This window comes from Salvelinus alpinus, chromosome 6, assembly GCF_045679555.1.
Source record: "Salvelinus alpinus chromosome 6, SLU_Salpinus.1, whole genome shotgun sequence".
Classification (NCBI taxonomy): Eukaryota; Metazoa; Chordata; class Actinopteri; order Salmoniformes; family Salmonidae; genus Salvelinus; species Salvelinus alpinus.
The window spans coordinates 6000885-6027036 of NC_092091.1; the positions used below are offsets into that span (position 1 = coordinate 6000885).

The window sequence follows — 26152 nt, forward strand, 5'->3', positions numbered from 1 at the left end:
TGCATGCAGTTCATCTCTCTCTTCCTCCATTCCTCTAACCACTCCCTCCTTCTAACCCCACCCCTCTGGCAGAACCAGGAAGTCCCTCCCCTTCACAAACTCTCTTCTGTGGAAACGAAACTGATCAGAGTCTCTGTCTCGTCTGTCTGTGTGAGAGTGAACAACCGTCCAAATGGCTCAACAGGGAGTTCTGCTGGACCAGGACCAGTTCTGTTGTTCTGTCTGTCTTGATCTACTGAAGGAGCCAGTGGCTATTCCCTGTGGACACAGTTACTGTAGGATCTGTATTGAGGGCTGCTGGGATCAGGATGTTCTGAAAGGGGTCTATAGCTGTCCTCAATGCAGACATACCTTCACTCCAAGGCCTACGCTGATAAAAAATAACATGTTGGCTGAGGTGGTGGAGAAACTGAGGAAGACAGGACTCCAGGCTGCTCCCCCTCCTGCTCTGTGCTATGCTGGACCTGGAGATGTGGCGTGTGATGTCTGCACTGGAGCCAGAAAGCAGAAAGCCCTCATGTCCTGTCTGGTGTGTCTGGCCTCTTACTGTGAGACTCACCTCCAATCTCACTATGAATCTCCTGCTTTCAAGAAGCACAAGCTGGTCAAAGCCACCGCACAACTACAGGAGAAGATCTGCTCTCATCATGACAAACTGCTGGAGGTTTACTGTCGTACCGATCAGCAGTGTATCTGTCTGATGTGTACAATGGATGAACATAAAGGCCATGATACAGTGTCAGCTGCAGCAGAGAGGACTGAGAAACAGGTAAGACCAGAACAACTTGTTGGTGACTGTCTGATAAACAAAGAATTAAAGATACAGTAGGAACTAAATCTGTTTGAATATGAGAGAATTCAAATGAAATGGATCCACAAATATGAACACAAACCTTGAGTATATAGATATGTTAACCCAGATTCTCCAAATGTATCACCATTTTCTAAAGTCAAACACTATTATCATTCTGAATGGCCTTTTATGAGTCCAAAGTTCAGTCTCAACCCCTTGATACATGTAGGCCCACCATAAAAACTATAATCATTCACATAGCAACATAATATAATATTGTAAAGGGACTTCCTCAGGATTGTAGACCTTCCTCTCTATGGGTCCTATGTCACATTACTATACTATTGATCTACTGGACTAATAAAGCTTGATAGCTCATTGAAGAGTGATTCTCCACAGAGGCAGCTGGGGATGAGTCAGCAGAAGGTCCAGCAGAGATTCCAGGAGAGAGAGAAGGAGCTGAAGGAGCTCCAACAGGCTGTGGAGTCTTTCAAGGTGAGTATTGTTGACCAGAGGAGACACACCATTTCCCTTCTCTCCTCCAATCAGAGAGAGGGAGAGGGGTCCTTATCCAATCCCACTGACCCCACTGTTGGGAACAGGCTGTCTGGACCCCTTTCAGAGAATAGACTGGTTCATGTAACTGACTGGGCTACCTCATCACATAACCATGAGTAACCATGACTGACTCATGTCCCCGATACATTAAAATGGAGCTGTCTCTCACTCTCAATTGAATTAAATTCATAGGGCTTTATTGGCATGGAAATATACGTTTACATTGCTAAAGCAAGTGAAATAAACCATAAACAAAAGTGAAATAAACAATCAGAAATGAACAGTAAACATTACACTCACAAAAGTTTCAAAGGAATAGAGACATTTCTCTCTCAATTCAATTCAAAGATCTTTATTGGCATGGGAAACATATATTTACTATGCCAAAGCAAGTGAAGTAGATAATAAGCAATCATGAATGAACAGTAAACATTACACAACATTTATTTTCAAAAGAATAGAGACATTTCAAATGTTATAATTCAAGTGCAAACAGAGTGAGTCGTGCGCCAGACTGAGTTCTGGAGGTGAAATGGAAATGAATGAGGGAGAGTTAAGTGAGGTAGAAGGTGTGGTGAAGAGTTCAGAACCAGAGAAGTATTTGGTCATACGAGATTTGACTTCAGAAGAGTTACAGGGTGTGTTGAGTGGTGGTGTCCCGTCCTCCCAGGTCGTTGGCATGGTGCAGGAGCAGATAGGGTCAAAGTAGTGGAATGGGGTAGTGGGTTTTTAATGAGTGTAGGGTTAGTTGGCATGGTGCAGGAGCAGATAGGGTCAAAGTAGTGGAATGGGGTAGTGGGTTTTTAATGAGTGTAGAGTTAGTTGGCATGGTGCAGGAGCAGATAGGGTCAAAGTAGTGGAATGGGGTAGTGGGTTTTTAATGAGTGTAGGGTTAGTTGGCATGGTGCAGGAGCAGATAGGGTCAAAGTAGTGGAATGGGGTAGTGGGTTTTTAATGAGTGTAGGGTTAGTTGTCATGGTGCAGGAGCAGATAGGGTCAAAGTAGTGGAATGGGGTAGTGGGTTTTTAATGAGTGTAGGGTTAGTTGGCATGGTGCAGGAGCAGATAGGGTCAAAGTAGTGGAATGGGGTAGTGGGTTTTTAATGAGTGTAGGGTTAGTTGGAAGGGTGCAGGAGCAGATAGGGTCAAAGTAGTGGAATGGGGTAGTGGGTTTTTAATGAGTGTAGGGTTAGTTGGAAGGGTGTTTTATTAGTATTGTCATAGGGAAAGAGGGAAAGTAGATTGTGTTTAGGACATTGTACATTGAACTGGTCCTTACATCTGGTTGGCAGCATGCGAATGGTTTGTGATGGAGGGTTTGGTCAATGAAACGGTGGAGCATGTGTTGTTATATTGTTGTAAGGATGTTGAAGAGAGGGAAAAATTGAAGTGTAGGGTCATTGAGGTTGGACGGGGTTGGGGGGGTTTGGAAGGGATTTGGGGGATGGGGGAGGGTCTATTAGAAGTTAGTAGGACTCTTTTTTATTTTCTCAGAAGTTCTGAGTTAGGTAGGAGGATTTAGAGTGGTGTAAACTGTGATTGAACACACTCCAGCACAGTAGGTGGCGCCATGCACCTTTAACGTTGGTTTGCGGACCACCATTACATCATAGAAGAAGAAGTTGGTCTGTGAGGGTTTTGTGGTTCCTGAGGAGGGCTGCTATTCTTTTTATTTTGGTTTTCAAGTATTTTCAGAATGTATTCAAGCCAAAGCTAAAGCTATCCTAAACAATTCAATATATCAGTCAATATATTTTCTCTGTGATTTGTTGTTTTCCCGTCAACCGTTCCATCGCATCTTAACCGTGTTACCGGGCGGGCACTAGGACCCGGGGGAGGCTGCTGCTGCAGAGGCTGCTGCACCGGTAGTGACGTCAGTCCTACTTGTAGCTCATTGTGGTCAACGTCAGCTGTGGCTCGAGACTGCTAGCTAACGGTTAACGGAGAGGAAAAGACTCTGACAGGACACATTCATGTAGATAGGCTATGATGGCAATTTGTGGTAAGTTACAATAGAGAGAGAGACTTTTCACTACTATAGACTTTGGTCATAATCAAAGCTTTGTTAACCAATACGTTTTTATGTGAGGCTGCCGGTAAGTTACAGTGTAACAGACGTTGTTAGCTAGCTAACGGTAACGTTAACGGTGTCTTTTAAATTCCACTTAAGTTATGTGGCGATGATATCTAGATAACGTTGTATTTAATGTAGTTTTACTATCTGTACCAGGCTATAAATGAGACAGATGATATCTAGTTAACGTTGTATTTAAGTTTACATGTGAGTCATTTAGCAGACACTCTTATCCAGAGCCACGAGGGTTAAGTGACTAAATCTGCCTAAAAAAGGCGATTTACAGATTTTTCACCTAGTCTGCTACTTAACACCAAGCGGTCCAGGAGGGGAGACAAGTTGTTATTTTCCAGTTCCGTCCTAAGAACAGGTTTTAGTGGTCAAATAAAAAGGGAGACATGTTTTGGTGCCATTTAGGGGAAATGTAATTCTAAGGATCATTCCAGTCAGAAGAGGCTCTGTGAAGGTTTGTTTCAATTCATTTGCTATGGCCTCGCTAGTGTTCCAGCTCAGACAACGTTCTTTGGCCGTTTGGACTCGTTCTATTGTCCAGCCTACAAGGACTCAGGGGGCAGAGGCTGGGTCTAGCTCTGCTGCGGGGCAGGCTACTGGAGGGGGTACCAGGAGGGAGGAGAGTAGAGCAGGACCAAGAGGTGTTCTGTACCTGTCTGTCCAGGTGGGAGGAGAGTAGAGCAGGACCAAGAGGTGTTCTGTACCTGTCTGTCCAGGAGGGAGGAGAGTAGAGCAGGACCAAGAGGTGTTCTGTACCTGTCTGTCCAGGAGGGAGGAGAGTAGAGCAGGACCAAGAGGTGTTCTGTACCTGTCTGTCCAGGAGGGAGGAGAGTAGAGCAGGACCAAGAGGTGTTCTGTACCTGTCTGTCCAGGAGGGAGGAGAGTAGAGCAGGACCAAGAGGTGTTCTGTACCTGTCTGTCCAGGAGGGAGGAGATTAGAGCAGGACCAAGAGGTGTTCTGTACCTGTCTGTCCAGGAGGGGGGACAAGGCCTGGTGGACCTGGAGAGCAGGGTGGCAGCGTTCTGACTCAATGAGGTGCAGAGAGGCTACTGTACCTACTGTCTCTCTCTCAATTCAATTCAATTCAAGGGGCTTTATTGGCATGGGAAACATGTGTTAACATTGCCAAAGCAAGTGAGGTAGATAATATACAAAAGTGAAATAAACAATAAAAATTAACAGTAAACATTACACATACAGAAGTTTCAAAACAATAAAGACATTACAAATGTCATATTATATATATACAGTGTTGTAACAATGTACAAATGGTTAAAGCACACAAGTTAAAATAAATAAGCATAAATATGGGTTGTATTTACAATGGTGTTTGTTCTTCACTGGTTGCCCTTTTCTTGTCTCTCTGTCTCTCTCTCTGTCTCTCTGTCTCTCTCTGTCTCTCTCTGTCTCTCTCTCTCTCTGTCTCTCTCTCTCTCTGTCTCTCTCTCTCTCTCTCTCTCTCTCTCTCTCTCTCTCTCTCTCTCTCTCTGTGTCTATCTGTCTCTCTCTCTCTCTCTCTCTCTCTCTCTCTCAACAGTGCTCTGCACAGGCAGCAGTGGAGGACAGTGATCATATCTTTACTGAGCTGATCCGCTCCATTGAGAGAAGGAGCTCTGAGGTGAAGGAGCTGATCAGAGCCCAAGAGAAGGCTCAAGTGAGTCAAGCTGAAGGACTCCTGGAGCAACTGAAGCAGGAGATAGCTGAGCTGAGGAAGAGAAGCACTGAGCTGGAGCAGCTCTCACACACAGAGGATCACATCCATTTCCTCCAGGTAACTAAACTGTCTTGTTACATGTGATATGAAATTAACTTCATGTGAAACTATTCCTCTCAATCATTATGTTGTCCTGTCTGTCTCTCTGTCACTGTCTCTCTCTCTCTCTGTGTCCCTCTCTCTCTCTCTGTCCGTCTCTCTCTCTCTCTCTCTTTGTCCGTCTCTCTCTCTCTCCCTTTGTCCGTCCCTCTCTCTCTCTGTCCGTCCCTCTCTCTGTCCCTGTCTCTCCCTCTCTCTGTCATTGTCTCCCTCTCTCTGTCGGTCTCTCCCTCTCTCTGTCCCTCTCTCCCTCTCTCTGTCCGTCCTTATCTGACTCTGTCTGTCCCTCTCTCTCTGTCTGTCACTCTCTCTCTGTCTGTCACTCTCTCTCTGTCTGTCCCTCTCTCTCTGTCTGTCCCTCTCTCTCTGTCCGTCCGTCCCTCTCTCTCTGTCCGTCCCTCTCTCTCTGTCCGTCCCTCTCTCTCTCTGTTCGTCCCTCTCTCTCCCTCTGTCGGTCTCCCTCTCTCCCTCTGTCGGTCTCCCTCTCTCCCTCTGTCGGTCCCTCTCTCTCCCTCTGTCGGTCCCTCTCTCTCCCTCTGTCGGTCCCTCTCTCTCCCTCTGTCGGTCCCTCTCTCTCCCTCTGTCGGTCCCTCTCTCTCCCTCTGTCGGTCCCTCTCTCTCTCTCCCTCTGTCGGTCCCTCTCTCTCTCTCTGTCTGTCCCTCTCTCTCTCTCTGTCCCTCTCTCTCTCTGTTGTCCCTCTCTCTCTCTGTTGTCCCTCTCTCTCTCTGTCGGTCCCTCTCTCTCCCTCTGTCGGTCTCCCTCTCTCCCTCTGTCGGTCCCTCTCTCTCCCTCTGTCGGTCCCTCTCTCTCCCTCTGTCGGTCCCTCTCTCTCCCTCTGTCGGTCCCTCTCTCTCCCTCTGTCGGTCCCTCTCTCTCCCTCTGTCGGTCCCTCTCTCTCCCTCTGTCGGTCCCTCTCTCTCCCTCTGTCGGTCCCTCTCTCTCCCTCTGTCTCTGTCCCTCTGTCTCTTTCTCTACCTCTGTCTGTCTCTGTCCATCTCTGTCCCTCCCCCTCTTTGTCCTTCTCTCTCTCTGTCTGTCCCTCTCTCTCTGTTGTCCCTCTCTCTCTCTCTGTTGTCCCTCTCTCTCTCTCTGTTGTCCCTCTCTCTCCCTCTGTCGGTCCCCCTCTCTCAGTCCCTCTGTCGGTCCCTCTGTCGGTCCCTCTGTCGGTCCCTCTGTCGGTCCCTCTGTCGGTCCCTCTGTCGGTCCCTCTGTCTCTGTCCCTCTGTCTCTGTCCCTCTGTCTCTGTCCCTCTGTCTCTGTCCCTCTGTCTCTGTCCCTCTGTCTCTGTCCCTCTGTCTCTGTCCCTCTGTCTCTGTCCCTCTGTCTCTGTCCCTCTGTCTCTGTCCCTCTGTCTCTGTCCCTCTGTCTCTGTCCCTCTGTCTCTGTCCCTCTGTCTCTGTCCCTCTGTCTCTATCTCTTTCTCTCTCTCTCTCTCTCTCTCTCTCTCTCTCTCTGTCTCTCTCTCTGTCTCTCTCTCTGTCTCTCTCTCTGTCTCTCTCTCTGTCTCTGTGTCTGTCTGTCTCTCTCTCTGTCTCTGTGTCTGTCTGTCTCTCTCTCTGTCTCTGTGTCTGTCTGTCTCTCTCTCTGTCTCTGTGTCTGTCTGTCTCTCTCTCTGTCTCTGTGTCTGTCTGTCTCTCTCTCTGTCTCTCTCTCTCTGTCTGTGTCTGTCTGTCTGTCTCTCTGTCTGTCTGTCTGTCTGTCTGTCTGTCTGTCTCTCTGTCTGTGTCTGTCTGTCTGTCTCTCTCTCTCTGTCTGTGTCTGTCTGTCTCTCTCTGTCTGTGTCTGTCTCTCTCTCTCTGTCTGTGTCTCTCTCTCTCTCTGTCTGTGTCTGTCTCTCTCTCTGTCTGTGTCTGTCTCTCTCTCTGTCTGTGTCTGTCTCTCTCTCTGTCTCTCTCTGTCTCTCTCTCTGTCTCTCTCTCTGTCTCTCTCTCTGTCTCTCTCTCTGTCTCTCTCTCTGTCTCTCTCTCTGTCTGTGTCTGTCTGTCTGTCTGTCTCTCTCTCTCTGTCTCTGTGTCTGTCTGTCTCTCTCTCTGTCTCTGTGTCTGTCTGTCTCTCTCTCTGTCTCTGTGTCTGTCTGTCTCTCTCTCTGTCTCTGTGTCTGTCTGTCTCTCTCTCTGTCTCTGTGTCTGTCTCTGTCTCTCTCTCTCTGTCTGTGTCTGTCTGTCTGTCTCTCTCTCTGTCTGTCTGTCTGTCTGTCTGTCTGTCTCTCTGTCTGTGTCTGTCTGTCTGTCTCTCTCTCTCTGTCTGTGTCTGTCTGTCTGTCTGTCTGTCTCTCTCCCTCTGTCCCTCTCTCTCTCTGTCTCTCTCTCCAGAGTTACCAGTCTCTCTCTCTCTCTCTCTCTCCAGAGTTATCAGTCTCTCTCCAGTATCAGTGTATCTTCAGACTTACCCAGCATCGTTGTCCGTCCTCTTCAGTACTTTGGAGATGTGAGTAAGACTGTGTCTGAACTGAGAGAGAAACTAGAATACTTCCTTAAAGGAGAATGGACCAAGATCTCCACTACAGGTGTGTTGAAAACAATAAGAACATCAACTTTAGACCATTGAAAGTTCCCTACTAGTCATATACATGTGGAATATGGTCTGATGATAACATTCCCTCTCTCTGTCAATGTGTTTGTGTGTCTGTAGTGAATATAGTGGATGTTGTACTGCCTCCAGAGCCCAAGACCAGAGAACAGTTGTTACAATGTGAGTCTCTTTATTGTGAAGTAACTAACAGTCTCTTTTTACTGACACTCCTAACAATCCCTCTAGAAATATATAGCAATAGTAGATCTAATCAAAGACTGAGTATCTATCTGACTCCTCATATTTCTCTGATTTGATCTCTGCTGTGCTCTAATCAAAGACAGGGTAGATACAGTATCTGACTTAACTTATTGTTCTGACTCCCCTCATTGGTCTCTGCTCTTCTCCCAGATTCCTGTCAGCTCACACTGGACCCAAACACAGCATACACACACCTCTCTCTGTCTGAAGGGAACAGAAAGGTGACCTATACAGACCAAGTCCAACCATATCCTGACCATCCAGACAGATTCACCAACCAGTGGCAGGTTCTGTGTAGAGAGGGTCTGTCTGGACGCTGTTACTGGGAGGTGGAGTGGACTGGTGATGTTGATACAGCAGTTTCATATAAAGACATCAGCAGAACAGAGAGAGGTAATGCATTTGGACTCAATAACAAGTCCTGGAGTTTAAGGTGCTCTAGTGGTGATTATTGGTTCAGACACAATAATGTTGGGACTAAAGTATCAGGCCCTCAGTCCTCCAGAGTAGGAGTGTACCTGGATCACAAGGCAGGTACTCTGTCCTTCTACAGTGTCTCTGACACAATGACCCTCCTCCACAGAGTCCAGACCACATTCACTCAGCCCCTCTATCCTGGGTTTAGGCTCTATGGTACTGCTGAGCTGGTTAAACTGTAGTAGGGTTCACATAGATACTAGTCATGCTGGTGTAGTCTATAGCTGAGCTGGTTAAACTGTAGTAGGGTCCACATAGATACTAGTCATGCTGGTGTAGTCTATAGCTGAGCTGGTTAAACTGTAGTAGGGTCCACATAGATACTAGTCATGCTGGTGTAGTCTATAGCTGAGCTGGTTAAACTGTAGTAGGGTCCACATAGATACTAGTCATGCTGGTGTAGTCTATAGCTGAGCTGGTTAAACTGTAGTAGGGTCCACATAGATACTAGTCATGCTGGTGTAGTCTATAGCTGAGCTGGTTAAACTGTAGTAGGGTCCACATAGATACTAGTCATGTTGGTGTAGTCTATAGCTGAGCTGGTTAAACTGTAGTAGGGTCCACATAGATACTAGTCATGCTGGTGTAGTCTATAGCTGAGCTGGTTAAACTGTAGTAGGGTCCACATAGATACTAGTCATGCTGGTGTAGTCTATAGCTGAGCTGGTTAAACTGTAGTAGGGTCCACATAGATACTAGTCATGCTGGTGTAGTCAGAACCTGAGCTGGTTAAACTGTAGTAGGGTCCACATAGATACTAGTCATGCTGGTGTAGTCTATAGCTGAGCTGGTTAAACTGTAGTAGGGTCCACATAGATACTAGTCATGCTGGTGTAGTCTATAGCTGAGCTGGTTAAACTGTAGTAGGGTCCACATAGATACTAGTCATGCTGGTGTAGTCTATAGCTGAGCTGGTTAAACTGTAGTAGGGTCCACATAGATACTAGTCATGCTGGTGTAGTCTATAGCTGAGCTGGTTAAACTGTAGTAGGGTCCACGTAGATACTAGTCATGCTGGTGTAGTCTATAGCTGAGCTGGTTAAACTGTAGTAGGGTCCACATAGATACTAGTCATGCTGGTGTAGTCTATAGCTGAGCTGGTTAAACTGTAGTAGGGTCCACATAGATACTAGTCATGCTGGTGTAGTCTATAGCTGAGCTGGTTAAACTGTAGTAGGGTCCACATAGATACTAGTCATGCTGGTGTAGTCTATAGCTGAGCTGGTTAAACTGTAGTAGGGTCCACATAGATACTAGTCATGCTGGTGTAGTCTATAGCTGAGCTGGTTAAACTGTAGTAGGGTCCACATAGATACTAGTCATGCTGGTGTAGTCTATAGCTGAGCTGGTTAAACTGTAGTAGGGTCCACATAGATACTAGTCATGTTGGTGTAGTCTATAGCTGAGCTGGTTAAACTGTAGTAGGGTCCACATAGATACTAGTCATGCTGGTGTAGTCTATAGCTGAGCTGGTTAAACTGTAGTAGGGTCCACATAGATACTAGTCATGCTGGTGTAGTCTATAGCTGAGCTGGTTAAACTGTAGTAGGGTCCACATAGATACTAGTCATGCTGGTGTAGTCAGAACCTGAGCTGGTTAAACTGTAGTAGGGTCCACATAGATACTAGTCATGCTGGTGTAGTCTATAGCTGAGCTGGTTAAACTGTAGTAGGGTCCACATAGATACTAGTCATGCTGGTGTAGTCTATAGCTGAGCTGGTTAAACTGTAGTAGGGTCCACATAGATACTAGTCATGCTGGTGTAGTCTATAGCTGAGCTGGTTAAACTGTAGTAGGGTCCACATAGATACTAGTCATGCTGGTGTAGTCTATAGCTGAGCTGGTTAAACTGTAGTAGGGTCCACATAGATACTAGTCATGCTGGTGTAGTCTATAGCTGAGCTGGTTAAACTGTAGTAGGGTCCACGTAGATACTAGTCATGCTGGTGTAGTCTATAGCTGAGCTGGTTAAACTGTAGTAGGGTCCACATAGATACTAGTCATGCTGGTGTAGTCTATAGCTGAGCTGGTTAAACTGTAGTAGGGTCCACATAGATACTAGTCATGCTGGTGTAGTCTATAGCTGAGCTGGTTAAACTGTAGTAGGGTCCACATAGATACTAGTCATGCTGGTGTAGTCTATAGCTGAGCTGGTTAAACTGTAGTAGGGTCCACATAGATACTAGTCATGCTGGTGTAGTCTATAGCTGAGCTGGTTAAACTGTAGTAGGGTCCACATAGATACTAGTCATGCTGGTGTAGTCTATAGCTGAGCTGGTTAAACTGTAGTAGGGTCCACATAGATACTAGTCATGCTGGTGTAGTCTATAGCTGAGCTGGTTAAACTGTAGTAGGGTCCACATAGATACTAGTCATGCTGGTGTAGTCTATAGCTGAGCTGGTTAAACTGTAGTAGGGTCCACATAGATACTAGTCATGCTGGTGTAGTCTATAGCTGAGCTGGTTAAACTGTAGTAGGGTCCACATAGATACTAGTCATGCTGGTGTAGTCTATAGCTGAGCTGGTTAAACTGTAGTAGGATCCACATAGATACTAGTCATGCTGGTGTAGTCTATAGCTGAGCTGGTTAAACTGTAGTAGGGTCCACATAGATACTAGTCATGCTGGTGTAGTCTATAGCTGAGCTGGTTAAACTGTAGTAGGGTCCACATAGATACTAGTCATGCTGGTGTAGTCTATAGCTGAGCTGGTTAAACTGTAGTAGGGTCCACATAGATACTAGTCATGCTGGTGGTGATGGTCCCCAGATGTGATGATTCATTCTGCTCTGTTTTATCTACAATGATTTAACTGATTTGATCTTCAGAAGATGTTATGATTTAAAATTCAATGTTTTCATTTTTTTGTAATTGCAATGTTTTAATCTTGTACATTTCCATGAATCCTGATGTCTGGTGTTGATGTATATTGGTTGTCATTCAGAACCATTGATATGTTTTCTCAGTTGGTTCTCTGTCTCTATGTAATTCTCCTCAGTATCATTGATCAGCTTGTTGGTCCTAATTGATGTGTTCTCTGTCACCTGGAGCTGCATGGAAAATGGTCCAGGAACTAAAGGACAATTCAGGACTAGTCAGCCCACTACAAGCTGGTATCACTTACTTTCTACTAAACTATATGGACTGGTTTCCCAGACACAGATTAATCCTAGTCCTGGACTAAAAAGTATGTTCAATGTAGATGTCCAGGAAACCGGCCCTAAATGTGTCATCTTTCATCCTCCCAAACTGCTCAGTCCAGCAACATTAAACCTGTCCAGCAGGTGGTGCTATTGACCAAACAATAAAACCAGCAGATATCTTGACTTGCCACTCAGTATATCAGTAATGTTCAGAATAGTACTTTAATATCATTGGAGATTGATGGTCTTTTTAATCCACTATCCAGAGTCAGGAACAGATGAAGTTAGGTCTGCTACTGTTCAGTGATTAAATATGATTTATGGTGATGGGAAATAATAAAAAACACTAAACTTCATCTAGTAATAGTTTTCCTTTGTTATTTATTCCAAGGTGTGTCTTTAACTTGTAAATATATTGTGTGGAGGTGAGCTAGTGGTGTGGCTGATAGAATAGAATGAAAAGGGAGGAGGGGAGGAAGAGGGGAGGAGTGAAGGGCTGTTCAAGAAACCAGATGAGGAAGAGGAAGATGTTCAGGGGAATTACTGTCTCTGTTCCAAATGGTTCCCTATTCCCTACGTAGTGCACTACGGTGCTTCTGACCAGGTCTAAAGTAGTGTTCTACGTAGGGAATAGGGTGTAGATTTATTACAATATCATGCTTTAGTGTTTGGCACAACAATATATTAGATCTCCACCCCCCCACTTCCTGTCTGTCATCCCCCAGTTCTGTTAAGACTTCCTCTCATTGAACTGGGCCTCATTCTAAATGGTCACTTTGTATTGATAGTCCATACTGGTCTTTACTATGGTTCTACATACAGTATCTGTATTGATAGTCCATACTGGGCTTTACTATGGTTCTACATACAGTACCTGTATTGATAGTCCATTCTGGTCTTTACTATGGTTCTACATACAGTACCTGTATTGATAGTCCATACTGGTCTTTACTATGGTTCTACATACAGTACCTGTATTGATAGTCCATTCTGGTCTTTACTATGGTTCTACATACAGTACCTGTATTGATAGTCCATACTGGTCTTTACTATGGTTCTACATACAGTACCTGTATTGATAGTCCATACTGGTCTTTACTATGGTTCTACATACAGTACCTGTATTGATAGTCCATTCTGGTCTTTACTATGGTTCTACATATAGTACCTGTATTGATAGTCCATACTGGTCTTTACTATGGTTCTACATACAGTACCTGTATTGATAGTCCATACTGGTCTTTACTATGGTTCTACATACAGTACCTGTATTGATAGTCCATACTGGACTTTACTATGGTTCTACATACAGTACCTGTATTGATAGTCCATACTGGTCTTTACTATGGTTCTACATACAGTACCTGTATTGATAGTCCATACTGGTCTTTACTATGGTTCTACATACAGTACCTGTATTGATAGTCCATACTGGTCTTTACTATGGTTCTACATACAGTACCTGTATTGATTTTTTTATTATAGTTTGTATTTAACACAACATTAAACATCACTATAAACACACATACAGTACAACAATTACATTTTACATTAACAACAAAAAAATCTTGACAAAAAACAGCTGGCCTAAAAACAATTACAATCTTCTATGATATATACATCGATCAAGTGTTTAAACTCCACTAACGAAACTAGATCATCACATTTTAAAATGTTCAGGAGAGAATTCCAGGACCACGGAGCTGAGTAACTAAAACTATTCCTACCATGACCTGTTCTAATGTTTGGTTCTGTTAGAAGCAAATCAGAATGGGACCGTAATTGATATTTATTTACTGACCTGACTAAAAAAGAACAGAGATATAATGTCATTTTACCCATCATGACCTTATAAATCAGTGTCTACCAGTGTTTAAGACTACTCAAGGTCAATGACGACCAGCCAACAGCGCTGTAGAGATCACAATGATGTGTTAGACGTTTCTGATTGGTAATGAACCTGAGGGCTGCATGATACACTGAATCAAGTGCTCTCAGGGTAGTGGCTGAGGCCTGCATGATACACTGAATCAAGTGCTCTCAGGGTAGTGGCTGAGGGCTGCATGATACACTGAATCAAGTGCTCTCAGGGTAGTGGCTGAGGGCTGCATGATACACTGAATCAGGTGCTCTCAGGGTAGTGGCTGAGGGCTGCATGATACACTGAATCAAGTGCTCTCAGGGTAGTGGCTGAGGGCTGCATGATACACTGAATCAAGTGCTCTCAGGGTCGTGGCTGAGGGCTGCATGATACACTGAATCAAGTGCTCTCAGGGTAGTGGCTGAGGGCTGCATGATACACTGAATCAAGTGCTCTCAGGGTAGTGGCTGAGGGCTGCATGATACACTGAATCAAGTGCTCTCAGGGTCGTGGCTGAGGGCTGCATGATACACTGAATCAAGTGCTCTCAGGGTAGTGGCTGAGGGCTGCATGATACACTGAATCAAGTGCTCTCAGGGTTGTGGCTGAGGGCTGCATGATATACTGAATCAAGTGCTCTCAGGGTAGTGGTTGAGGCCTGCATGATACACTGAATCAAGTGCTCTCAGGGTAGTGGCTGAGGGCTGCATGATACACTGAATCAAGTGCTCTCAGGGTAGTGGCTGAGGGCTGCATGATACACTGAATCAAGTGCTCTCAGGGTCGTGGTTGAGGGCTGCATGATACACTGAATCAAGTGCTCTCAGGGTAGTGGCTGAGGGCTGCATGATACACTGAATCAAGTGCTCTCAGGGTAGTGGCTGAGGGCTGCATGATACACTGAATCAAGTGCTCTCAGGGTCGTGGCTGAGGGCTGCATGATACACTGAATCAAGTGCTCTCAGGGTAGTGGCTGAGGGCTGCATGATACACTGAATCAAGTGCTCTCAGGGTTGTGGCTGAGGGCTGCATGATATACTGAATCAAGTGCTCTCAGGGTAGTGGTTGAGGCCTGCATGATACACTGAATCAAGTGCTCTCAGGGTAGTGGCTGAGGGCTGCATGATACACTGAATCAAGTGCTCTCAGGGTAGTGGCTGAGGGCTGCATGATACACTGAATCAAGTGCTCTCAGGGTCGTGGTTGAGGGCTGCATGATACACTGAATCAAGTGCTCTCAGGGTAGTGGCTGAGGGCTGCATATATATAACGTCACTAAAATCTAAAACCGCCAGTAATGTACATCGTACCGGCTCCTTCCTGGCCTCCAGAGAAAAACAAGCCTTATGCCGGTAATAAAAACCTATTTTCAGCTTGAGCTTCCTTATCAAGTTCTCTACATGAACAGTGAAGCTCAGCTTGTCATCAACCCACACACCCAAATATAGGTACACTTTGACTTGCTCTATAGTATGTCCAGACAATGTAGCAATGACATGATTAGTAACATGCCTGGCATTTGAAATTCAGAACCAGCTTCAAATCATACAGATTCTGTTGTATGATGTTAAATGCTCTTTGGGCATTTTCAAAAGCTAAAGATAAACTACTAAAGATAAACTACTAAAGATAAACTACTACCACTTGAATAAAGAACAGTATCATCTGCATTAAAATGAACATCCGCTGTTTCAATAAGATCCCCAATGTTGTTGATATACAAAATGAACATCCGCTGTTTCATTAAGATCCCCAATGTTGTTGATATACAAAATGAACATCCGCTGTTTCATTAAGATCCCCAATGTTGTTGATATACAAAATGAACATCCGCTGTTTCATTAAGATCCCCAATGTTGTTGATATACAAAATGAACATCCTCTGTTTCATTAAGATCCCCAATGTTGTTGATATACAAAATGAACATCCTCTGTTTCATTAAGATCCTCAATGTTGTTGATATACAAAATGAACATCCGCTGTTTCATTAAGATCCCCAATGTTGTTGATATACAAAATGAACATCCTCTGTTTCATTAAGATCCCCAATGTTGTTGATATACAAAATGAACAACCGCTGTTTCATTAAGATCCCCAATGTTGTTGATATACAAAATGAACATCCTCTGTTTCATTAAGATCCACAATGTTGTTGATATACAAAATGAACAACCGCTGTTTCATTAAGATCCACAATGTTGTTGATATACAAAAGGAACAACAGTGGGCCCAAAATAGAACCTTGCGGAACACCTGAGCATACCTCTATGGACTCAGATTTACAACCATCCGCCATTACACATTGTGTACGATTTGATAGGTAATTTATAAACCAGTCTAGATCATGACCTGTAATTCCACAACATTTTAACCTTTGCACTAATACAGCATGGTCCACGGTGTCAAAAGCCTTTGACAAATCAATAAAGACAGACACACTTGTTGTCAAGAGCACAGTGGATGTCATTTAAAACCTTCAATGTTGCTGAAACAGTGCTGTGGCCAGACCTAAAGCCTGACTGCATTCCATTAAAGAAGTTGTTTTCTTGGAGGTAGGCCTTCAGCTCCCTACTAACTAAGGACTCCAGTACCTTTGACAGTACAGACGATGTTGATATGGGTCGATAGTTGTCAAGTAGCGAAGGATCTCCACCTTTCAGGAGAGGCAGCACAAAAGCAGATTTACATAACTTGGGGATTTCCTTCACGTCAAGCGTGAGGTGAAACATATAGGGGAGAGCAATGATGTCAGCAGCCAGGTGTAGGAAGCAGGGGTCTAGTTCATCAGGGCCAGGGGATTTTGTTCTATCAATTTATTTCAGGGCTTTACACACTTCTGAAACAGAGAAGGATGAGAAGGAGAACCTGGTGAAGGAGTGTACAGGGGTGTCAGGGATGAGAAGGAGAAACTGGTGAAGGAGTGCACAGGGGTATCAGGGATGAGAAGGAGAACCTGGTGAAGGAGTGTACAGGGGTGTCAGGGATGAGAAGGGGAACCTGGTGAAGGAGTGCACAGGGGTGTCAGGGATGAGAAGGATAACCTGGTGAAGGAGTGTACAGGGGTCTCAGGGATGAGAAGGAGAACCTGTTGAAGGAGTGTACAGGGGTGTCAGGGAGGAGAAGGAGAACCTGGTGAAGGAGCACACAGAGGTGTCAGGGATGAGAAGGAGAACCTGGTGAAGGAGTGCACAGGGGTGTCAGGGATGAGAAGGAGAACCTGGTGAATGAGTGTACAGGGGTGTCAGGGATGAGAAGGAGAACCTGGTGAAGGAGTGTACAGGGGTGTTAGGGATGAGAAGGAGAACCTGGTGAAGGAGTGCACAGGGGTGTCAGGGATGAGAAGGAGAACCTGGCGAAGGAGTGTACAGGGGTGTCAGGGATGAGAAGGAGAAACTGGTGAAGGAGTGTACAGGGGTGTCAGGGAGGAGAAGGAGAACCTGGTGAAGGATTGCACAGGGGTGTCAGGGATGAGAAGGAGAACCTGGTGAAGGAGTGTACAGGGGTGTCAGGGATGAGAAGGAGAACCTGGTGAAGGAGTGTACAGGGGTCTCAGGGATGAGAAGGAGAACCTGGTGAAGGAGTGTACAGGGGTGTCAGGGATGAGAAGGAGAAACTGGTGAAGGAGTGTACAGGGGTGTCAGGGAGGAGAAGGAGAACCTGGTGAAGGATTGCACAGGGGTGTCAGGGATGAGAAGGAGAACCTGGTGAAGGAGTGTACAGGGGTGTCAGGGATGAGAAGGAGAACCTGGTGAAGGAGTGCACAGGGGTGTCAGGGATGAGAAGGAGAACCTGGTGAAGGAGTGTACAGGGATGAGGAGGAGAACCTGGTGAAGGAGGGCACAGGGGTGTCAGGGATGAGAAGGAGAACCTGGTGAAGGAGTGTACAGGGATGAGAAGGAGAACCTGGTGAAGGAGTGTACAGGGGTGTCAGGGATGAGAAGGAGAACCTGGTGAAGGAGTGTACAGGGATGAGAAGGAGAACCTGGTGAAGGAGTGCACAGGAGTCTCAGGTAAATTCACAGGGGGGGTTTAACATTTTTAAACAAACTGCCTGCATCTATAAAATGCTGATTCAAGGCTTTCAGAATGGAGGTTCTCTCAGTTACAACCTGAGTGTCGACCAACACTAGTTTGGGAATCTGTGAATCTTCTTTTCACTCCAAACCTTTCACTACTTGTCAAAATGTGGAGGGATTATTTAAATGATCTGAAGTAGATTTCAGGGAGTGGTCTGCTTTCACTTTTCAGATCATAATGATCTGTAGTAGATTTCAGGTAGTGGTCTGCTTTCACTTTTCAGATCATAATGATCTGTAGTAGATTTCAGGGAGTGGTCTGCTTCACTTTTCAGATCTTAATTATCTGTAGTAGATTTCAGGTAGTGGTCTGCTTTCACTTTTCAGATCATAATGATCTGTAGTAGATTTCAGGGAGTGGTCTGCTTTCACTTTTCAGATCATAATGATCTGTAGTAGATTTCAGGGAGTGGTCTGCTTTCACTTTTCAGATCATAATGATCTGAGGTAGATTTCAGGGATTGGTCTGCTTTCACTTTTCAGATCATAATGATCTGTAGTAGATTTCAGGGAGTGGTCTGCTTTATCTTTTCAGATCATAATGATCTGTAGTAGATTTCAGGGAGTGGTCTGCTTTCACTTTTCAGATCATAATGATCTGTAGTAGATTTCAGGTAGTGGTCTGCTTTCACTTTTCAGATCATAATGATCTGTAGTAGATTTCAGGGAGTGGTCTGCTTTCACTTTTCAGATCATAATGATCTGTAGTAGATTTCAGGTAGTGGTCTGCTTTCATTTTTCAGATCATAATGATCTGTAGTAGATTTCAGGTAGTGGTCTGCTTTCACTTTTCAGATCAAAGCCACACCCATATTTCTAAGACGTTTAAAAGCCATCCAATCATCCGCTGAGCCAGACCCTCTTGCTTTAACCCACATAGCATTTAGTTCCCTTATGATTTTAGTACGTTCCTCAGTAAACCAGGGCTTCTCTCTGCCCTTAATCCTGAATGTATTTAAAGGGGCCTATTGCATACATCCTGGAATGCATTGTGGAAGTAAGAAAAGGCTAATTCAACATCAGGGATTAATTCTATTCCATTCAATGCTGGTTACATCATGTAAAACACCTGGAGTATCAAACAGCTTCCTGTTTCTTTTCGTAATGACACGTGGAGAATGCTCAGTAATTTGACCATCTCTCACACAGGCAAGAGCACAGTGATCACTTATGTTATTTGTAAAAATACCAGAAGCATTAAAACGATGAAGAGTATCGGTTAAGATTAAAACAATCAAAGAGGATTTCAGAGGATCCTTTATATTCAACCTCGTGTTGACAATCTGAGTGAGATTATAGGTTTTGTATAGAATTTAGAGATGATCAGAGCTAGATGTTAACCAGTCCTGATTCAGATCACCCATCAGGACAAAGTCAGAGTTGACATGCTGTGATAATCTGAAAATACAATCCAGAGAGACAGCAGGAGCAGATGGTCAATAACAACAAGACACAACAATATTTAAACAGGAGCAGATGGTCTATAACAACAAGATACAACAATATTTAAACAGGAGCAGATGGTCTATAACAACAAGATACAACAATATTTAAACAGTAGCAGATGGTCTATAACAACAAGATACAACAATATTTAAACAGGAGCAGATGGTCTATAACAACAAGATACAACAATATTTAAACAGGAGCAGATGGTCAATAACAACAAGACACAACAATATTTAAACAGGAGCAGATGGTCAATAACAACAAGATACAACAATATTTAAACAGGAGCAGATGGTCAATAACAACAAGATACAACAATATTTAAACAGCAGCAGATGGTCTATAACAACAAGACACAACAATATTTAAACAGGAGCAGATGGTCAATAACAACAAGATACAACAATATTTAAACAGGAGCAGATGGTCAATAACAACAAGATACAACAATATTTAAACAGCAGCAGATGGTCTATAACAACAAGACACAACAATATTTAAACAGGAGCAGATGGTCAATAACAACAAGATACAACAATATTTAAACAGTAGCAGATGGTCTATAACAACAAGATACAACAATATTTAAACAGTAGCAGATGGTCTATAACAACAAGATACAACAATATTTAAACAGGAGCAGATGGTCTATAACAACAAGATACAACAATATTTAAACAGGAGCAGATGGTCTATAACAACAAGATACAACAATATTTAAACAGGAGCAGATGGTCTATAACAACAAGATACAACAATATTTAAACAGGAGCAGATGGTCTATAACAACAAGATACAACAATATTTAAACAGGAGCAGATGGTCAATAACAACAAGATACAACAATATTTAAACAGGAGCAGATGGTCTGTAACAACAAGATACAACAATATTTAAACAGGAGCAGATGGTCTATAACAACAAGATACAACAATATTTAAACAGGAGCAGATGGTCTATAACAACAAGATACAACAATATTTAAACAGGAGCAGATGGTCTATAACAACAAGACACAACAATATTTAAACAGGAGCAGATGGTCAATAACAACAAGATACAACAATATTTAAACAGGAGCAGATGGTCTATAACAACAAGATACAACAATATTTAAACAGGAGCAGATGGTCTATAACAACAAGACACAACAATATTTAAACAGAGCAGATGGTCTATAACAACAAGATACAACAATATTTAAACAGGAGCAGATGGTCAATAACAACAAGACACAACAATATTTAAACAGGAACCAAGGTTAAGGTTCAACCACAGATATTCAACTTGCTGAGGTTTAGTAGAAGTCAGACCGCTGAGAACTTGTGTTTTACGTAAACAGCAACACCTCCACCCTTAGATTTACCATCTGCACCTAAAACATTGTAACCATTTATGCCAATATTTTAGTCTGTAATATATTTTTGGAGCCAGGTTTCAGAAAGCATAAATACATCAGAGTCGTCAGTTTTATCCATATATCCACAACATGAAGCTTCAGCAGCAGACTTCTTACATTCATACGCAGAAACTTCCGCTCTGACTCCTTAATTGGGCAGGGGGAAGAATGTCAGGACCTGGGTCAGATTGCACATTTCCAGACAGTAGAAGCAGCAAGATAATGGCCAGTCTAGATCGGGGGTTACAACATTTGGATTTATAGACAGCACTTGAAGGACAATCCATAGTCACCAGAATCTTTAACGCCACAACATTCAGGAGATGTGTAAAGTCCAGAGACATGGTTAAGTACCAAGAAAACAGTCCTGACATGTAAGAGCAAGAGTCCCATTTCTCCCATGTTGTTTGGGATGTATGTGCATAGATCTCACGTGCATTCACAGAGCAGGCGTGTGGTTTCTCCCAAAACTCGAGGGAGAAACAGTCATATTTTTCCTCATTACATTTACATTTACATTTAAGTCATTTAGCTGACGCTCTTATCCAGAGCGACTTACAAATTGGAAAGTTCATACATATTCATCCAGAGCAGAGCAGGCGTGTGGTTTCTCCCAAAACTCGAGGGAGAAACCGTCATATATTTCCTCATTCACAGAGCAGGCGTGTGGTTTCTCCCAAAACTCGAGGGAGAAACAGTCATATATTTCCTCATTCACAGAGCAAGCGTGTGGTTTCTCCCACACCTTTGAACAACAGCAACATGTTCCTTTATGGCCTCATCTTTGACCTGAGAGAAACACAGCATCAATCTAAGACATGTAGCCAACACAATGCTGAACCCTCATTAAACGAGCTAAAAACTAAATAATAAACAAACATAGTAACAATGAGTAGATGTGTCCAAACTTTTGACTGGTCCTGTATGTTAAGGGGATGGTTCACCCCAATAGAAAGGTTCATACCTCTAAATACCATCTTATTAGATGGAGCCATTTCCCCCCATTAGTTTGGGATTCAGACCTGCAGTCATCTTGATTTCAGACACTTTGGAGAAGTGTTCCACAGGCAGTAAATCTATTGTAGAATAAATGGAACCTGGATCCATTTCATTCTATTAACATGGTTTATGTATTTGTAAGATTTCAAATAGTATTTGAATCCAGGGTCGTATTCGTTAGAGAACACTGTAGCAAAACATTTAGCAACATAATTATTTTAGTTCAGTTAGTCCCTCCCTGTTTCAGTTGATTTTCTTCAGTTTGGTGCCTAGTGAATATGATTCAGGTCTCCGTGGAAACATCAATGTAAATTCACCTTTGATTTTTACTCCTCACTTTCCCTTTCAGGTCCATAGGGTTTTACTGCCCCCTGCTGGAGACTGGAGCACACTGCAGTCCCTTTCAGGTCCATAGGGTTTTACTGCCCCCTGCTGGAGACTGGAGCACACTGCAGTCCCTTTCAGGTCCATAGGGTTTTACTGCCCCCTGCTGGAGACTGGAGCACACTGCAGTCCCTTTCAGGTCCATAGGGTTTTACTGCCCCCTGCTGGAGACTGCAGCCGGATGATGAGGCCCTCATCAATACAGGTACTGTATGTAGAACCATAGTAAAGACCAGTATGGACTATCAATACAGGTACTGTATGTAGAACCATAGTAAAGCCCAGTATGGACAATCAATACAAAGTGACCATTTAGAATGAGGCCCAGTTCAATGAGAGGAAGTCTTAACATTTACATTTACATTTAAGTCATTTAGCAGACGCTCTTATCCAGAGCGACTTACAAATTGGTGCATTCACCTTATGATATCCAGTGGAACAACCACTTTACAATAGTGCATCTAACTCTTTTAAGGGGGAGGGGGGGGTTAGAAGGATTACTTTATCCTATCCTAGGTATTCCTTAAAGAGGTGGGGTTTCAGGTGTCTCCGGAAGGTGGTGATTGACTCCGCTGACCTGGCGTCGTGAGGGAGTTTGTTCCACCATTGGGGTGCCAGAGCAGCGAACAGTTTTGACTGGGCTGAGCGGGAACTGTACTTCCTCAGAGGTAGGGAGGCGAGCAGGCCAGAGGTGGATGAACGCAGTGCCCTTGTTTGGGTGTAGGGCCTGATCAGAGCCTGAAGGTACGGAGGTGCCGTTCCCCTCACAGCTCCGTAGGCAAGCACCATGGTCTTGTAGCGGATGCGAGCTTCAACTGGAAGCCAGTGGAGAGAGCGGAGGAGCGGGGTGACGTGAGAGAACTTGGGAAGGTTGAACACCAGACGGGCTGCGGCGTTCTGGATGAGTTGTAGGGGTTTAATAGCACAGGCAGGGAGCCCAGCCAACAGCGAGTTGCAGTAGTCCAGACGGGAGATGACAAGTGCCTGGATTAGGACCTGCGCCGCTTCCTGTGTGAGGCAGGGTCGTACTCTGCGAATGTTGTAGAGCATGAACCTACAGGAACGGGTCACCGCCTTGATGTGAGTTGAGAACGACAGGGTGTTGTCCAGGATCACGCCAAGGTTCTTAGCACTCTGGGAGGAGGACACAATGGAGTTGTCAACCGTGATGGCGAGATCATGGAACGGGCAGTCCTTCCCCGGGAGGAAGAGCAGCTCCGTCTTGCCGAGGTTCAGCTTGAGGTGGTGATCCGTCATCCACACTGATATGTCTGCCAGACATGCAGAGATGCGATTCGCCACCTGGTTATCAGAGGGGGGAAAGGAGAAGATTAATTGTGTGTCGTGTGCATAGCAATGATAGGAGAGACCATGTGAGGATATGACAGAGCCAAGTGACTTGGTGTATAGCGAGAATAGGAGAGGGCCTAGAACAGAGCCCTGGGGGACACCAGTGGTGAGAGCACGTGGTGCGGAGACAGATTCTCGCCACGCCACCTGGTAGGAGCGACCTGTCAGGTAGGACGCAATCCAAGCGTGGGCCGCGCCGGAGATGCCCAGCTCGGAGAGGGTGGAGGGGAGGATCTGATGGTTCACAGTATCAAAGGCAGCCGATAGGTCTAGAAGGATGAGAGCAGAGGAGAGAGAGTTAGCTTTAGCAGTGCGGAGCGCCTCCGTGACACAGAGAAGAGCAGTCTCAGTTGAATGACTAGTCTTGAAACCTGACTGATTTGGATCAAGAAGGTCATTCTGAGAGAGATAGCAGGAGAGCTGGCCAAGGACGGCACGTTCAAGAGTTTTGGAGAGAAAAGAAAGAAGGGATACTGGTCTGTAGTTGTTGACATCGGAGGGATCGAGTGTAGGTTTTTTCAGAAGGGGTGCAACTCTCGCTCTCTTGAAGACGGAAGGGACGTAGCCAGCGGTCAAGGATGAGTTGATGAGTGAGGTGAGGTAAGGGAGAAGGTCTCCGGAAATGGTCTGGAGAAGAGAGGAGGGGATAGGGTCAAGCGGGCAGGTTGTTGGGCGGCCGGCCGTCACAAGACGCGAGATTTCATCTGGAGAGAGAGGGGAGAAAGAGGTCAAAGCACAGGGTAGGGCAGTGTGAGCAGAACCAGCGGTGTCGTTTGACTTAGCAAACGAGGATCGGATGTCGTCGACCTTCTTTTCAAAATGGTTGACGAAGTCATCCGCAGAGAGTGAGGAGGGGGGAGGAGGGGGAGGAGGATTCAGGAGGGAGGAGAAGGTGGCAAAGAGCTTCCTAGGGTTAGAGGCAGATGCTTGGAATTTAGAGTGGTAGAAAGTGGCTTTAGCAGCAGAGACAGAAGAGGAGAATGTAGAGAGGAGGGAGTGAAAGGATGCCAGGTCCGCAGGGAGGCGAGTTTTCCTCCATTTCCGCTCGGCTGCCCGGAGCCCTGTTCTGTGAGCTCGCAGTGAGTTGTCGAGCCACGGAGCAGGAGAGGAGGACCGAGCCGGCCTGGAGGATAGGGGACATAGAGAGTCAAAGGATGCAGAAAGGGAGGAGAGGAGGGTTGAGGAGGCAGAATCAGGAGATAGGTTGGAGAAGGTTTGAGCAGAGGGAAGAGATGATAGGATGGAAGAGGAGAGAGTAGCGGGGGAGAGAGAGCGAAGGTTGGGACGGCGCGATACCATCCGAGTAGGGGCAGTGTGGGAAGTGTTGGATGAGAGCGAGAGGGAAAAGGATACAAGGTAGTGGTCGGAGACTTGGAGGGGAGTTGCAATGAGATTAGTGGAAGAACAGCATCTAGTAAAGATGAGGTCAAGCGTATTGCCTGCCTTGTGAGTAGGGGGGGAAGGTGAGAGGGTGAGGTCAAAAGAGGAGAGGAGTGGAAAGATGGAGGCAGAGAGGAATGAGTCAAAGGTAGACGTGGGGAGGTTAAAGTCACCCAGAACTGTGAGAGGTGAGCCATCCTCAGGAAAGGAACTTATCAGGGCGTCAAGCTCATTGATGAACTCTCCAAGGGAACCTGGAGGGCGATAAATGATAAGGATGTTAAGCTTGAAAGGGCTGGTAACTGTGACAGCATGGAATTCAAAGGAGGCGATAGACAGATGGGTCAGGGGAGAAAGAGAGAATGTCCACTTGGGAGAGATGAGGATCCCAGTGCCACCACCCCGCTGACCAGAAGCTCTCGGGGTGTGCGAGAACACGTGGGCAGACGAGGAGAGAGCAGTAGGAGTAGCAGTGTTATCAGTGGTAATCCATGTTTCCGTCAGTGCCAAGAAGTCGAGGGACTGGAGGGACGCATAGGCTGAGATGAACTCTGCCTTGTTGGCCGCAGATCGGCAGTTCCAGAGGCTGCCGGAGACCTGGAACTCCACGTGGGTCGTGCGCGTTGGAACCACCAGGTTAGGGTAGCGGCGGCCACGCGGTGTGAAGCGTTTGTATGGTCTGTGCAGAGAGGAGAGAAGAGGGATAGACAGACACATAGTTGACAGGCTACAGAAGAAGCTACGCTAATGCAAAGGAGATTGGAATGACAAGTGGACTACACGTCTCGAATGTTCAGAAAGTTAAGCTTACGTTGCAAAAATAAAATAAAATCTTATTGACTAAAATGATATAGTACTGCTGGCGGTGAAGTAGGCTGGCTAGCAGTAGCTGCGTTGTTGACTTTGTTTGAAAGTGTAGCTGGCTAGGTAACCTCTAACTGGCTAGGTAACCTTGACAATTTCTCAAAACTACACAATTATCTTGGATACAAGGACAGCAAAGACAACTATGTAGCTAGCTAACACTACGCTAATCAAGTCGTTCCGTTGTAATGTAAGTTGTAATGTGAGTTTCTACAGTGCTGCTATTCGGTAGAAGTTGGCTAGCTAGCAGTGTTGACTAGGTAGGAGAACGGCAGCGCGGCGGATGAAAATAGCTGGCTAGTTAACCGAATAATTACTCAAACCAACTCTAAGCTACACAATTATCTTAGATACAAAGATAGCAAAGACAACTATGTAGCTAGCTAACACTACACTAATCAAGTCGTTCCGTTGTAATGTAATCGTTTCTGCAGTGCTGCTATTCGGTGGCTAGCTGGCTAGCTAGCAGTGTTGACTACGTTACGTTACGTTAGGACGAAAATAGCTGGCTAGCGAACCTCAATAACTACACAATTATCTTTGATACAAAGACGGCTAAGATCAAACAAATCAAACCGTTGTAATGAAAATGAAATACTTTAACTGCTGCGGAAAAGGAGGAGGTTGAAAGGGGGGTGAGTGTAACGGATGTGAATGCGACTCGCTCCAAACCGGAAGTGCACGATAACATGTGAAGGTGTTCAGATTGACCAGATCAAAGTGACAGCCATCAAGAACATGCCAC

The 26152-nt window shown here is 45.0% G+C and overlaps 2 protein-coding genes across 2 annotated transcripts in view; both read left to right on the forward strand.

Moving 5' to 3' along the window:
• The first annotated feature begins 90 nt into the window (after positions 1-90).
• LOC139577463 (tripartite motif-containing protein 16-like) lies at positions 91-8832 on the forward strand. Its single transcript, XM_071404477.1, has 6 exons — positions 91-769; positions 1193-1288; positions 4975-5208; positions 7598-7757; positions 7883-7942; positions 8174-8832. Exons 1-6 carry the CDS (start codon positions 173-175, stop codon positions 8680-8682), a joined length of 1656 nt encoding a protein of 551 aa, XP_071260578.1. The 5' UTR covers positions 91-172; the 3' UTR covers positions 8683-8832.
• A 12896-nt stretch (positions 8833-21728) lies between these two features.
• LOC139577481 (E3 ubiquitin/ISG15 ligase TRIM25-like) overlaps positions 21729-26152 on the forward strand; it is a 31918-nt gene continuing 27494 nt past the window's right edge. The window contains exon 1 of the mRNA XM_071404497.1: positions 21729-22018. The gene's annotated coding sequence lies outside the window, so the exon portion shown is untranslated. The remainder of the gene's footprint in view (positions 22019-26152) is intronic.